This window comes from Chiloscyllium punctatum, chromosome 39 (genome assembly GCF_047496795.1).
Source record: "Chiloscyllium punctatum isolate Juve2018m chromosome 39, sChiPun1.3, whole genome shotgun sequence".
Taxonomy (NCBI): domain Eukaryota; kingdom Metazoa; phylum Chordata; class Chondrichthyes; order Orectolobiformes; family Hemiscylliidae; genus Chiloscyllium; species Chiloscyllium punctatum.
Window position 1 is genome coordinate 20,313,898 of NC_092777.1, and position 16,612 is coordinate 20,330,509.

Genomic DNA, 16,612 nt, shown 5'->3' on the forward strand with positions numbered 1-16,612 from the left:
ACAGTGTGGAAACAGGCCCTTCAGCCCAACAAGTCCACACCGACCCTCTGAAGAATAACCCACCCAGATCCATTCCCTCTGACTAATGCTCCTAACACTATATGGGCAATTTAGCATGGCCAATTCACCTGACCTGCACATCTTTGAACTGTGGGAGGAAACCCACGCAGACACAGGGAGAATGTGTAAACTCCACACAGGCTGTCACCTGAGGCTGGACTAGAACCCAATCTCTGGTGCTGTGAGGCAGCAGTGCTAACCACTGAGCCACCGTGCCGCCACTGCTGAGAGAATTCTTGCATTGATTGCAAGAATGATGTCTTTGATGAAATGCTGACCTAAGATTCCCTATATGAGTGAATACATGTCCTTATTTTGAAGGAGAGGAGTTCCTCCTGCTGTCTTTTGCTTTTTCCCCAACCAGCACACAGTCTGGCCATTGCCAAGTTGCTGTCAATCACACCTTTCTGGTCACATTGGCTGCTGATGTTCTACAGCACCGACTCCATTTCACTAGTACATCAGAGATTGTAAAGTGCTTTGAGAGATCCCAGGATTGTTGTAAAAAAAAAGCACAATGTAAATTGAAGTCTTTCTGCCTTTGAAGCTCGGAAGGGAAAGGATGAAAAATATAATGCAATTAATCACAGAAATAATACCTTGCTTCAAAGAAGTGCTCATGGATATCCCAGTTCTCATTGATTTTGTTTACTTCGGTGTGCTTGTGATTTCTCCAACATGCATAATTATTGTCGTACTTTGGCCCAAGCAGCAACTGTCAAAATAGAACAAAACTGACTGAACCCAGTCATTCACTCCATCATTACAGTAATCTTAAGTGATTGCTCCCATGTCTTGGCAATCTCTCAGACTGCTGTGCCAACGTTTGGAAGTTTCTTAGAAAAAATGTAATCTCTTTTTAACAAGTCATGTGGGCTGAAATAGAAATCTTAATTGGCAATTTCTGAAAGTAATTGCCCACAGGGTAAAAAATTTTGTAAGCTTGACTTTTGTCATATCATGCTACCCATTTAGGTAAGTACTTGAGCAACTGTTTAATTCCACACAGCGTTAACCACTTGACTGTCAGAATCCCCAATGCAGTCTGACATACGGCAATGTTTTTCCATTGAGTTCACAAGTGTGACCAGACATGCACAGAATTACAGGCACTAATGCAATGTACAGATGACCTGGCAGGCATTTGTTTGGTTTGTCTGTTACAGTCCTCCTTAATACAGAAGGAACCAAGGATATGCTTGGATGTAACCAACTGCTAAAGAAATTGTACTTCTCAAAGAAAAGTTAAGAAACTTCAGTGCAATTCAGATCAAAAAGGAGCATCCATGAACAGTGACAAATGACAGCTCCCTAGAGACAAGGTGTGATGAGTGTTTGATCCAAACATCTGTCACAGGCAGAAGCAGATGATAAATTACCCACTCAGAACTGACAGGAATGTAACCAGTGAATAGTTATACCTGCAGGCCATGTCTTGGAATGGTTTGAGAATCCAGGATAGCAGGGTATTTCATTAGGATAGAAAATTTAAATGTTAGGTGGAAAATTAAGGCAGTAAGTGGAGGTTGAAGGTATAAGGTGAAGATTTGAAAGCTTCAAACATATTTTAACTATCTGTTGTAAGAGAGAATGGGTCTGAAGCATTCTTGGATATGGTATGAGTACAGAATAGTTGATATTTCAACTGGGTGTTAAAAAAACAGTTGCATATAACTTTTATTCCCATTAATGGTCAGTGCAGTTTAGACAACTTGTGAATTAACTTCTCCAAATTAGTTTGCATTATCAAGTGTTTGGTGTATTTACTTTTTAAATTTCTTTTGATATTTTCCAAAATGCCTTAAGAATGATTTGAATTACTTAATGTATTGTCACTTTTATGCAATTATAGGGAAATGGGTTAACCAAGTTGTATGCAGCAAGGCCCACCAAACGATAATTAAATGGATGACCAGCAACTCTGTAATCGATTTCATGATGGGCTTTGTTCAAGGTTTTGGGAGAAAATTCCTTCTCTTCAAAATAACACAGTGGAATCTTTACTCTTGTTGTAAATGGAGGGGGATCGACATGGAATGCTTGGTCAGTATTTGCGAGGTGACCGGGATCTTGCATGTTTCCCAGAGAGCCATTCAGAGCCCTATCTCCCATCTTATTATTTTTTGTTAGTGTGATTTTCACGAAGGTTATCCATAAATTCTGTAGCTGACTGATTTCCATCAAAATTTCTCGTATCTAGCAGAACATAACTGAGCTAATAAATTTTATTTAAAAATAAGTATAAGTACAGGGACTAAGTACTTCTTGATCGATACTTGGCAATATGAATCTTGAGTATTATTGGGAAAAACAACAAGTTTTGTTTAAACTTTTCATCATGCGCCCATCAGAACAATTTAGAATATCAATTCAAGGTGATACACAACATCTGTGCAGCCAGAGAGGGGAATGCTGATTGACTAGCAACAGAACCCAATTGATAGAGGCAATGCCATGGAGAATGTAGCAATTGATGATGATTTAACAGTTAACTGCCAAGCTTTATTAAAAAGCTGTGTCACATGCTGGGGAAAAAAATAAACACTACTGCAGGTAGGCGGTAGTGTGGGGGTTATATAAAAAAAACAAATGTTGAAAAAAAAATAAACAGGGAATTACCACACAGCTTTGCCCTTTGATGTGAAGGGCACTTCTTGTCACTGGCCACTCGGGTGTTTTTCTTTCGAGAGCTGGATCAGTGTGTGTGTGCACGTACAAAGACTCTCCTCCTTGAAGGGGTCTGAGAGGAAGGGGACTGTCCCTGGACCAGAAAAAAAAAGCTGTGTCACGCACAACATGGGTGTGGGGGGGTTGGGGAAAATAAGCACTACCGCAGTTAGGTGGTAATGTGGGGGGTAACAAAAAGAAACAGGAGTGTCAGACGTTCTGTTCAGTCTGACAAAGAAAGAAAGAAGAAGAAAAAAATAAAAACTGTGTAGTGTGTCAGGGTAGTCCACAAGCCGGATAGCGCATGGAGGTCGGCAAAAGGGTGGGTAGACCGTCCTCAGCACTGTCACCCCAGGCGGGTTCCGGGGCCAGAATACACAAAGGGCGGTTAGGGAAGCTGGAAGGTGTGTAGGCCACCCTGGGGGTGGGAAACAGGATGGGCTGTCCTAGAGGTGGCCGGAAGGTGTGTCAAGGCGGACTGAGAACTGGAAGGATCATGGGGTGGACCAAGAGCTGGAAGGGGCGAGCTGCCTTAGAGTGGCCAGAAGGTGGGAGGGCCGGTTGCTTGCTGGCGTCTGTATTGTATGCTGTGTTTTTTTATGTAATTGGACTGTCTTTTATATACGAATGTCACTTACTGTTTTGTAATGAGTGAAATTGGGATTTGTGGTTTATCCTCATTTCCCTGAAAACTGGTTGAACGGTCGGGTTTGGGGCCTGGTTTTGCCATTCCTCTCCTTTTGTAAAATTGCTGTTTTTCTGTATACAGCTGTTAATGTTAATTGTTTTGTAAACTGTGTATTGTTTAATAAAATATTTTAAAAAAGAGGGGGGAAAAATTGCTGTGTGTCATGAAGACTGGCTGATCACATCAAACAGCATACCCCTCTGGCTGCTTGCAAAAACAAGGTTACTGGCTGGACCCAATTAGCCTACGCTTGCAAAACCCGGCATGGTGGTCTCAGCCCAGTGGGGACAGTTTCCAGGTTTGACTGTCTTGTCCTGGCAGCATGGCAGCTCAGCCCAGTGTGGAAGTCTTGTTCTGTGTGCTCCTACAGCAGGCAGTTTCATCCTAACATGGCTGTCACCTTGTCACAGACGATGGTCTCAGTTGGCATGTCAGTCTCCTTGTTTAGTCTTTGGCGGCGTCTTCTGGATATTTCAGCATTTGTCATTTTAATTGGCTTTCTCTGACCTGAAATTAATCCGAAATGAATTTTGTCTTCATTTTTTACTTCTTATCTATGACTTGTGACTTTAATACAGGTGCCAAGGGATGGCAACTTATAAAACTTTTTACTTTTTCTTTTGAAGAAGTACATATGACAATAAATTTCTATGTTCTATTCTAATTAAGGAAATCCCAATGAAGTAGGTGATTCTCGGACACTGAACTGAACAGTGGAGCCTCTTCCCTGGAACAATACTCGACAGGGTGCGGGTGACAGTAATTCACTGCACCAGCAGCACTAGGAAGGTGGTGGTTGCTGCTGGCATACAATCCATCCAAGGCATGGGAATGTTTCAGTATCCCGAGCACCAGGTAGTTGATGACTGTCAAACGTGGTGTGGGGATGCACGTGGGGTCAGGGTGTTGGCAGTCACCCTGCCCTGTCTAACCCTGCCTACTGATGCTAGATGCCTCAGCCATGAGGGACCATCCCTGGGGGCCCACAAGCATCAGTTTACTTCTGTTCCCAATGTGATCAGTCTCCCACCCACCATTTGCATAGCACTTTGGGATAAGGCCGTTGGGTGGATATTGGTAGGCTGGAAAGGCTACCCATGAGTCATCCCAGCCATGGGGTTAATTGTTAAATGTTAATTAATATCCCATGGAGCTGGGATAGTAATAGATTCCCTACCTATCTCCCTTGTGTCTGATCAAATGCTGGCTTGCAACCTGACCTCACCTCCTGTTTTAAACGTGGAAGTTCTCCAGACTAGCTATTACCATTCGTAAACAGGGGTGGCCTTTTCGGTTTTCAGCCTGTTTCTGACCAGTCTGATGGAATGTGCTAAGCACATGCCATGTTGGGGATTAACAAGAGTATGCAACACTATCTCTATTAGGTGAAAACAGTGTACCTACGCTCCCAGCAGGAGCATGTGCAAGTTTACACAAAAGATAACACCAGTTTGGTGCTGAATTTTTTTTTAACCTGAATTGGTGTTGCAAATTTTTTCTGCAGTTGTGCACACGAGTGAGGAATTGAAGAGCAGAACAAAGATTGTTTTGATTATGAAAGCAGATCAGTCTTTTTTGTGTGGTCCCCACAGTTGTCATGGTCACGGTTAACTGTTTGCCATTATACCTGTTTTGTTGCAAATTAATGAAACGAAGCCTGACAATTCAGATTTTTGCTTCAGGCACTTTTTGTTTCACTACGTAGTGTGATCGAGGACATAAAGTGACTTGAAAATATATTTCCAACAGAAAATCTGTCCTGATGCTGCAAAGTAGATCCTGGGTGTGGTCAGGTACAGTGTACATGGTGGTGCAAAGTGAGTTGCATGGTTGAATTTAAGGAGATTGTATTTCACACGATCACAAATCATCATCTATTCGGTGAAGGCCAGTCAGCCCATTTTGATTCGTCCATTCAGAAGAGGCCTGTCCTTGAATGTTGCTGAGAAAAGCATCATGTTGTCAAAGCCCTTTGTCTTGCATTGGTCAGGATTAATGCAAGAATGCCGGTTTTCAACCAAACACAACAGTTTATGCTACAGATGAAAAACTTAGTTTCCTGCAATATGTAAAATCCCCTTGTAGTTTTATATTGTTCATTAAATGTCAAGGGTAGCATTCTTGCCTCTGTCCAAAGGTTTTGTTTTCACACCAAAAACCTGAGTGCTTAAATGCAGTTTTGAGGGAGTGCTACACTGTTCAAGGAGTTACCTTTCAGATGAAATATCCACTTTGTACCCTTCCCATCCCCTTTCCGTTAACGTGAAAAATACCCTGATGTTCGAAGAAAAGCAGGGATGTTTTCCCCAGAGTCTTGGCTAATATTGATCCTTCAATCAGCATCACTAAAACAGATTATCTCGTTGTGTTTTATTTTTGCTACGTGCTAGTTGGTTATTCGTTTTTACCTATAGAAGTGACGTATCATCAAAAGTAGTTAATTATCTGGTAAGTCATTCTGGGATATCTTGACAGTGTGTGAGGTGCTGTATAAATGCATGTCACTCTTTTAAATCTCTCTCGCTCTTTAAATTTTTGCCTCAGATCCATTTTCTTAATCAGTTTCAAACATTTAGAAGTTAACCTTAATCTCAGTTTTTAACACATTTAGGGAACCACGTTTTCCTTTTAGTCCAGTAACTGAACGTGGATGTCAGATATTCCTGTATTGCTAAAATACCTAGAGTTTTGCAACTTGAGAAAACAAGTGGGATTGTTTGGTGTACTTTGTTGGCTGCACAAAACTGTTGTTTTTGGAGCGTAATGGTTGTTATGTTGTGGTAGTGGCATCTTGAGTCTTTAAGGAAAAACTGCTCGCTGACAGCCCTTGGATTGGTCCATTTGTTGACTCGTGTATACAGAGCAGCCAAAGAGTTCTAATACACCAAAAAGACCTAGGTCATCAAATTGAAGGCTGATTATTGCTCTGCAGGCAACATTATCATTGATTAAAATCAAAAGAACTGTGAGAAACTGCTTTCCACCTTGTGGCCTGGACTTTTCATCCATAATATTGGTGTCAAGCTGTCTTTTTGTTTCTTATTCATGAATAAATGTGTGCTTGTGGTTTGACAAGGGCATAAAAAGCATAGTAGTAAATTAGCTTTTTTTCTCTGCCTGTTAAAGCATTTTTTTCAAATAATAATTATTTTCTTGTTAATGACGAAACCTTGTGTGAGTTGCTTGTGTCCTGCATAGCAGTCCATCAGGCAAGTTGATTATCTTGTTCACTTGAGTATTTAGATGTTTGTGATGGTGTGCACAGTACTGGGGCTTAGTTAAAGATGGACTCTTTCCAACTGGGTCTTTAACTCTATTTAATAGAAAGTAGCAATTGAGTTTGGACTACTTTGGACATTAAATAATCATAAATTACTGAATATCGTCATCCTGACACCATCTTCTGAAATCGATATGCAATTTTAATGATTCTATCTTGCAATATGATGTGGAAGTGCTGGTGTTAGACTGGGGTGGACAAAGGAGCAATACAATACCAGGTTATAATCCAACAGGCTTATTTGCGATCACAAGCTGTCAGAGCCCTGCCCTTTCCTCGGGTGGAACCTTGTTAAAATTGTCGAAATATTCACCTGATAAAGTAACGGCGCCCTGAAAGCCTGTGATTTCATTTAAACCTGTTGGACTATAACTTGGTGTCGTATGACTTCTGATTTTACCATGGAATAAAAAAAGTTGGCCTGATGACTATGTTCGCCCTATTGATTGTCATTACAAACCCATCTGGTTCTATATTGTCATTTTTTTAGTGAAGGAAATATGTTATCCATACCTGATCTGGCCTACATGGATCTCCAGACTCTCAGCAGTGTAATGTTGACTCTTAACTGCCCTCTGGGCAATAGGAATAAGCAGCAAATGCTGACCTAGCTAGTGACACCCCGTCCCATCCCATGAAGCTATAAGCCGATAAGTCCTTTCTCACTATTCAGATCTTGCAGTATGCAACACGTGCATACATAGACAGTAAAGAAACTTCAGATTCGCTAGTGTATTGAAAAGCCCCAAAAAAAGTTTGGATAGCCTTTCAAATCTGATGTCTGTGTTTATTCTTAGAGCTCAAGTCAGAAACTGTGGACCCTTACAGAGAAATTGAACCAGAGAGATGATGCAGTAGCTAGGCTTCAGAAGGATAAGCAACAATTGGAGAAATTCATCAAGGTGAGCTCTTTCAATAAATGAAGACAGGAAATGGTGCAAATGCTCAGCAGCTGTCAGCATCCATCAAGCAAGTTCTTTGTCAGTGACCTTTTTGTTTTTTTTCACCAGAAACTGCGGTTCTGGTGAAAGGTCTCATCAAACTGACACATTAATGCTCTTCTCTACATCGGGGGGACCAAACATTATCTTAGGGAATGGTTCACTGAGCATCTTAGCCAGGCCTACAGAGGCTGAACGGACCTCCCCAGTCCCTGCCCATTTTAATTCCCCTTCCCATTCCCTTTCTGACAGACTCCTCCATTGCCACAATAAACCAAACCACAAATTGGAGGAACAACACCTCCTCCTCTTCCGCCTGGGCAGCCTACAGCCCAGAAGGCTCAACATTTAGTACTCCAATTTCAAATCAGCTCTCTTCTCTTATCCTGGCTCCCTTCCCAGCCCCTCCCCCCTCCCTTCCACTCCTCCCTGCCTCCAATTGGATTCACTCCTCCCATTGATCAACAGGTTGTACCCTCTATATCTGTCTTCATCTATCCCTACTTCACCACCTTGCCTCCACCACCCCCTTCATCTGCAGCAGCCCCTATACTCATTACCCCCCCCTCTCCCCACCACCCCCGTCCCGTCCTGAAGAAGGGTTACAACTAAAATGTTGACTTGTCCACGTTTTGGTGCTGCCTGACTTGCTGTGTTCTTCTTCTCTTTCTCCACCAGCTGCAGACTGTTTTCAGCATTTTCAGGTTCCCCAGTTGTTTCCCTTTACATTGAAACTCCACGAGCGCTTGCATAGAGACTCTGTCTAAAAACCAAGTGCTGTTGCATGTTTATAGAAAACTTCAGCAATCGAAGATATGGCCCCTCTTAAAAGAAAAATTATTTAATATACTTTTGGCAGTGAATATGTGCTTTTCGTTGTCAGAAGGCATTTTAATTTGAAGATTATATCAGATTTCAATCCAAGCAGTTACAAATTAAACCACTGCTCTTTCAAAGTAGGATCTTTCAGCATATGAAATTAAAGGGCATCTGTAATATCTCCCAGTTTCCTATGGTGACCATGGTGTGATTGTTTAAAGGCAGCCGACTGTAAAGACCTGGATATCATTAATTTTAGGCACGGCTCCTTCAGCTCACAATGCTGCTTTCAGCCATATTTGGATTGCACTTCATCATATCACTGCAGTCAGGAAGTCTGGTCCCACAGTGCAAGATAATATGGCTTGGAGTAGAGGTCTGTCTTGACTCAGATTTACAGCAACTTCATTCCCAATTCTTGATGGGTTATTAATGTAAGTGTGTGCCATGCTGACCTGTACGAACTCCCCCCACCTGTCAAACGTTGTCAGTGCCCAGGCAGCCAGCACTGGTTGTGGTAATGGAGCCTTTCTTGATGTGACTTTATTGTGGTTCTGAACCATATTTCACAGCAAGGGTGGGGTACAAGTGTGCCCTCTGATTCCTGAGGAGGAGGTGCCAAGAGGTAAGAGGAGAATTGAGACTGATGATTGGGTACAGTAAAATCACAGAATCATATGGGTCGGGAAGAGATAATTTAGAATAGTGTACACTTTGAAAACATATGAACAGGAAACTAGAGGAATCTTATTAGTGGCAATTTCCTGAGGAAGGAATTAGCAACTGGCTGTCACTTATCTTGCTGAGTGCAAGATGAACACTTTGCCAAAATGTAGATCTTGTCAACATTATTTGAGTTCTATTCTACCAAATGATGTATTTATTTATTGATAGGATAACGGCGTTGCTGGCTGGGCCCAACATTTATTGTGTGTCCCTCGTTGCGCAATCAAATTGTGTGGGTCTAGAGTCACATGTAGGTTGCACTGAGTAAGGATGGCAGTTTCCTTCCCAGATGGTTTTTTTTTTAGGTTATCACTAGACTCATAATTCCAGATTTTTATTGAATTCAAATTCCACCATATGCTGTGGTGGAGTTCGAACCTGAGTGGCCAAAACATTAGCCGGGTCTTTGGATTAACAGGCCAGCAATCATATCACTCGGCCGTTACCTCTCCCAGCAAGATGGCACAGCATCTGAAAGTGAATCTCAGTTAAAACTGGAAGTGGTGGATTCAAACCCACAATTCTATAGAAACCAGATCTTGAGTCCAGCGCCATAGATTGCTCAGTCACATAAACAGTCTGCGAAGCAGTGGTTATCAATTTCCTTGAATCGAGCCTCCCCTTCCACCCAGCGACAAGTTTCTCCGCTTCCCTTCTGCCCAATTGGAGTCTAAGTGCACTGACACCAGTTTGGATGCAGCAATGTGGTTGATTCTTTACTGTCTTCTATGTTGGCCGAGCAGGCTGTTCAGTTGAAAGGTAAATGAGGATAGACACAACTTTTGGCCTTGTGTGTATCCAGTGAAGGAATAAGGGAAAAAAGCTCTCATAGAAGATTAAAGATGGGTGATGTGTAAAGTCGGTCAGGTCAGGAGGTTGACTCCATAAGCAGAGCAAAGGCAATGGGAAGGGCACAACACTATCCAAATTGTCATAGTGAGCACAGAATGCAGAAGATTGACTTGCATTAGTATTTCAGGAAGATTCCGGTGCAGCAGGGTAAGTGATGACACAGGAGGCCATTGTAATTTTAACTAAGGGAAAATGTATGAAATAATCGGTGAAAGAAATCTAGAACGAAATGAGAAAATCTATTTTCTGCATGGATGTGACTTGATTCATTTTGTAATCTGCTTAGCACAGATCAATTTTGAAATGCTATTAGCCCTTCATGTCAGATGGTAAACACAATCTTGAATAAGATATTTGGAATAAAGCCATTAGAAGCTGTAGCCAGTTCAAGAATTTCCTTTGCTGTGCATAGTCCTTGAATCACTACCTACGTTTTCTTGTCCCATGAAGATCTGATGAAGATATTCTTCCCTGAATTAAAAGATGTCTGAAAGTGCGTTAGCCTCTTGGATGGGAGCCTTGTGTTAGAAAGGATTTTAGTGACCTGGAGCTAAGCAGGTGTTCTAAACCTCTGTATGTAAATGATTGACCATTAAATCATGTGGTGTCTTTCTAACACTGAAGCCATGGGTTTCTGAAACCTCCTGAGTGTGTGCTGGCTATATCTTTATTACATTTTTGGCATGGTTATAGACAGTAAGGCGTTTTAATAAAACAAGTTGTAGGAGTGAGGTTGGGACATAGACATTGACCCATTAAGGACGGTGCTTTGAAACATTTGGCAACAAAGAGAGTGAAAATCAAGAAACATTGAGCGATAAAGGAAGAGAGACCTAGGTAACAATGAAGGAAAATTGGATTAGTGAGGGGCAGTGACAAAAAGAGGCAGATGAACTGAGAATGAAAACATGCATGAGAAGAGGAAAAGGAATTGGAAGAACTGTGACGACAATGGAGTAAAAAGATAGAGCAGGGCATGGCAAGAATAGGGACGGGAATAAGAGGGCCAGGATAAGAGACCTGGGAGCTAATAAGAGAGCGAGCAGGAAAGCAACAGAAATGAAAGGGAGAGGCAAACTACTGTTTGGGTAGAAAATGGAAAAGAAAAGAGACTGGGAAGCGATGAAGACAGGTAGGCAGAGACTGAGAAAGTGAGCCAGTAAAGGAACTTAATACATTAGCAGCATCGTTCCATTTTCCTTTGTTTGAAATGTACTACTGAGTTTGTTTCTTTTTCTCTCTGCTGTCTTTAATATGCCAATTTTATACAGCTTCACCTGGTATATGCCAGTGATTAAGGTTGCCTCTTATGTTTCACTTTAATGATGTCTGCTTGTATGGTTGATTGAGATCCTTCTCCCACGTGACAGCACGGTGGCTCAGTGGTTAGCACTGCTGCCATACGGCATCAGGGACCTGGGTTTGATTCCAGCCTGTTGTGACTGTGTCTGTGTGGAGTTTGCATATTCTTCCTGTGTCTGCATGAGTATGCTGTGGGTGATCTGGTTTCTTTCCACAGTCCACAGTGGTGGGTTAGCCATGTTACATTGCCTATATTGCCCAGGGATGTGCAGGCTAAGTCGATTTAAACATGATTAATGTGTGGCTACAGGGATAGGGTAGGTGCTGGGTCTCTGTGGGATGCTCTTTAGATGGTCTTTGTGGACTTGATGGTTTGAATGGCCTGCTTCCACACTGTAGAGAATATATGATATTATATTTGTGATGAATGGAGGTCAGTGATTCATATAGTGATTTCAGTTGCACATCACAATGAAGCCCAATGTTTCTCAGGTATAATGTAATCAGACTTCTCAGTTTATCTTCACGTTCTCATTGGGGAATTAAAGTTGTTTGGAAACTTGTTTTTTAAATAAATACTTTACGGGACAATTGTGTGGCAATACATTGTATTATAAGTTTCTCATGACCAGAGTTGTTTGCTTTGAATAGCAGCTTTCTCATTCAAGTTGGCAACGTAAGTGTCTTCCACACTTCATTTCAGAACTCCTGTGAAAGGCAAACTAAACTGGAATCTGGAAGAGAATGTGACCATGTTTAAACTAAGGAAACCCCAGAGAGAGTGCTTTTCCCATGACTTCAGCACAATTAAAAATCAAAGCACAATTATTACATCTTTGCATCATTACAGCATTTCTGAAAGAAATTGTGTCAACTATGGTTCAGTGACAGTGTTCTGAGCTGCTGTCCTCTGCAGCTTCTTTCCCAGCCTCTCCACCTTCTTTTGGTTATATCTTCTAATTCTACCTCTTCAACTGTTTCTTTAGCTCATCTATGAAACATTTTCTAGCACATGTACTATTCAAGGTTTCATTTTCCTTGTTGAATGTTTGCTGATGCACTAGACACCCTGACTCCTCCATCTCTTTATGTCTCCACTAATATTTCACGTGTAAGTATTCCATAGCCTGGGCTAAATTTTAATCTTAACCTTGTGAGTGAGTTACGAGTGTGCCAGACAACTGTATCACTCCGTTCTCCCATATAAAACCACTTGACATGATATTTTCTTCTACCCAACTCTTCAATAACATTTACCTTTTGTCCAGTGACTGCTCTGGTATTAGCCACCCCTCTCCCAAAAAGTCTGACTGATTGATTGCCATCTTTTGAGTTTGGACTAAAGCTAGTAATTTAAGCAGTTAGCTTTTGCTTTAAACCAAAAATATTTCATTCAGACATTTTGCAAGGTCTATTACACAGCATTTTGACTTGTCAACTACAGCAGGTTCCACAAGATTCAATGTTTCTCCACGCAGAATATTCCAGAAATAGGTGTTGATTGTTTAAAAGTATTTAAATTTATTCCATGTTAAGGCATGCAGCCTGAATGCAAATCATTACCAATTGGAAAATACAGCGAATGCAATGGAAAAGTAAACTTCTCTCCACGCACCATTTTGCGATCTGAGGTGTTACAAGACAATGTGAATACATTTGATGTTCATAGTGTATATCCTTTGTCAGATATGCAGCTCAAGAGGGTTCTGTCAGTCAATCACTAGACAGAATGTTGGTTAGTTCACCTCATCTTCATTTATCCCCCTTGCAACCTTTTAGGGAAGCATGTTGCTGCCTTGTCAGAACCTCAATCCCTTCAGATGGGAGCACCAAAAGACTTCGGTCAGTCTCTGGCCAGAAATGTAACAAATTCCAAACCTGTTTTGGCTACAGATTTATAATTCAAAAACATTTTATGAAACTGAATATTGCTGAGAAGTGGAATGAGCAGATTGCCTTTTGAGGACAGACTAGGCCAGTATCCTGGGATGTTCAGAAGAGTCAGAGATGACTGAATTGAAATAGGTAGGATCCTGAGGGGACTTGACCAGGTGGATGTTAAAAGCATGTGGGTCATAATTTAAAAAACAAAAGGTCATCCATTAAAACATCAGCACAGCTGTTGACAGGTGCACAAAAAAAAATGATGTGGAGGAGCCAATGTTAAACTGGGGTGGGCAAAGTTAAAAATCGCACAACACCAGGTTATAGTCCATACCCAGATTGCTGTTAAGTCTTTCATCTTTTAGAATGGGTTGCAGGTTTTGGTTCGTTAATATGTAAATCCCAGAACTACTTTCTAGTCACATCCTCGAGATAACTTAAGGTTTTATATTTTTTAAAAATGACATCTTAGCTCAGACAATGCATTAAAGGTGTGAGGTTACAAAGATATAACAGCCTGGGCCTTGTCTAGTTTCTTTTTTCCGGAATTGTTGCAGAATGGTATCTACTGAGCTGTCTGTGTGAATGTACCCAAAACCCAACCCGCTCGTGGCTCAGCATGTTTTCTAGTGGTACTGATGAAAGTAAAGCTTTTTTTAAAATAAAGTTGAGAAACTTGCAGTGTGGGCTGTGGCACCATATTATACTGATCTTTCAAGTCCTTTCACTAACATAGTGTGGGTTTCTTCTTTTGTAAATGTAACCCTTTGTCTCTGCTTCTGGACAGGAACGTGTTATTGATTGTTGCTGATTGTTTTCCTGTTGCTAACTACTGGGCTGTCTTCATGGTTTATCATCCATGAAGTTCACTTCTTCTTCAGGCTCTTAACGAGGCTTGCTGTGGATCTGGTCACCATTGGAATCTGAGATCCACTCTTGAGAGAATTGCAACAGGTTTATTAAATATAACCACATTGCAAGGGATGACGTCGTTCCTTGTCACAAATGCTCACTGTTATACTTGGAGTAAATGTACAATTCTTTTAATTCCAAAATCTCAAATGTCTTTTGAGAATTACCAAGGAACTTATTGTACTTTATTGATTTCTCCATGGTAATACCTTGCTAAATCAGAATCAACTTGCCAAACCATAAGCAGTCTTTTCTCCTGTAGTATAAATTGACGTAATCATTTGAATTTTTACATTCTTGCATCTGTCCTGATGAGTGGAAGATGAAAAGTTCCATAACTTACCTTTTCTTTTCAGCAATATTTTACAAATTCTTCTATAGAAGTGCTAGCAACAGAGACTCTAATGTCAATGCCTGACCAGAATGAAGGGCTTTTGCCCGAAACCTCGCTTTTCCTGCTCCCCGGATGGTGCCTGACCTGCTGTGCTTTTCCAGCACCACTCTAATCTTGACTCTGATCTCCAGCATCTGCAGCCCTCGCTTTCGCCTAGAACAATACCTTCAGCAGATAAAAGCTATTTGAAGCTTTGTCAGTGCTTCTGTGTGTAAAAATGTTGTGTTTTTATGTGTGTTATTCAAATAAGGAAAGTCCAAGAGATTTGATTCCAGAGTTGAGGGTTGGCATATGTGGAGAGATTGAGCAGACTGCACCTGTGCTCATTGGAATTTAGAAGAATGAGGGGCATTGTATAAAAACATATAAAATTATGAAGGGAACGGATAGGATAGAAACAGGGAGGTTGTTTTCCACAGATGGGTGAAACTAGAGCTTGGGCCCATAGCCTCAAAATAAAGGGGAAGCTGATTTAGTGAACTGAGGTGGGACTGCTTTACCCAAAGGGTTGTGAATCTGTGGATTTCCCTTCCAGCTGAAGCTCCCTCCTTGAATATTTTGAAAGCAAAGATAAATTTTTGAACAGTAAATGAATTAAGGGTTGTGGTGAGCGAGCGGGTAAGTGGAGCTGAGTCCACAAAAAGATCAGCTATGATCTTATTGAATGGCAGAGCAGGCTCAAGGTACAAGATGGCTGCCTCCTGCTCCTAGTTCTGATGATCTTTATGTCAGCAGGATTTGCTGAGTTGAAACCGATGGCATCTCTGCTCAGATTCCCATGTAAATGTGAGAATGGTTAGCCATTTTAGCTTTGGGCAGAGTGTGAAAGTGGTGCAATTGCGGGGTCCTCTCCCGATTTTGAAATGAAAATGGAGAGTGATGTGTAAGAGGTAGCTGATGCGATCCTCCTCATATTAATACTGTTCTCCAATGTCAGATTTAGATTTTAGGTTAGATTCTCTACAGTGTGGAAACAGGCCCTTCGGCCCAACAAGTCCACACCGACCCTCTGAAGAGCAATCCACCCAGACCATTCCCCTACATTTACCCCTGACTAATGCACCTAACACTGCGGGAAATTTAGCATGGCCAATTCACCTGAATTGCACATCTTTGGACTGTGGGAGGAAACTGGAGCACCTAGAGGAAACCCACACAGACACAGGGAGAATGCCTGTGTGGAGTTTGCACAGTTGCCCGAGGTGGGAATTGAACCCGGGTCCCTGGCGCTGTGAGGCAGCTGTGCTAACCACTGAGTCACCGTGCCGCCCCTTTTTTTTTAAAACCCCATTACTCTGACAAGATTTATTCTTGTCATCTTCCTGTGCCCTGATGCCCCACTAGCTCCATATCAGACAGAATATCAGCCCAGCTTCTATCCTAATCCTCCTCTCTGTTAAATTGCCATTATGAAGGCTCTGGAAAATACATTTGTAAATGTAACTTTTTCATAAATTCTGAACCTGCCAAATAACCAGCTGTTGATGAATAGCAGACTCTTGGATGAAATTTTGGAAGGCAGCTGAGATACTAGAACTCAACCTGAGGAGAATAAAAGGAAAAAGGAAAGGCTGTTGAAACTTGAAGCCAGTGCGAAGCAGCATAATTCCTTTCTCAACAATTCTATACCATGTTAAAGGTATCTTGAATGGTCAACTCAAATTTAACTGTAATTGATTATAGTCTTCACGAGAACGTCGCTGCCACCAAGTCTTCAGGTTCCCATTGGAAAGTTTAATTAAATTCCACTCATAAATATTGAGGTTAAAAGGACAAACTGCAAAGTACTAAAATAATTGAAATAAAGGAAGAAAAAGCTTAGAATGCACAGCAGGTTTGCTTGTGTAAATGAAAGAGAATCTCATTTTGTAACTTTCTTTTTATGCATTCTGCTGCATCATCCAACCATTTGGCCTGCCTTTTCTCATTTTGTTAACTCACCTGCTGTGCATTTCCACCATTTTCTGTCACTGGTTCAAAGCTGTTGATGTCCTGCTGGGCCTAACAAAGTGGGATCTATCTCAATGGGTGATTGCTGTTTCTGACTGCTTGGTAATAAGTTTTCTTCTGTACCATCAGAAACACTA

The 16,612-nt window shown here is 41.4% G+C and overlaps 1 protein-coding gene across 21 annotated transcripts in view; it reads left to right on the forward strand.

Moving 5' to 3' along the window:
* The window catches only part of LOC140463855 (putative uncharacterized protein MYH16), a 290,113-nt gene that overhangs the window by 139,116 nt on the left and 134,385 nt on the right, over positions 1-16,612 (forward strand). For 11 of the 21 annotated variants that reach the window (XM_072558259.1, XM_072558260.1, XM_072558264.1 and 8 more), the window contains one exon: positions 7,493-7,597. The exons of the other annotated variants lie outside the window; for them this stretch is intronic. In XM_072558259.1, the coding sequence (XP_072414360.1) occupies positions 7,493-7,597 (105 nt within the window). The remainder of the gene's footprint in view (positions 1-7,492; positions 7,598-16,612) is intronic. 21 annotated transcript variants of the gene reach the window in all.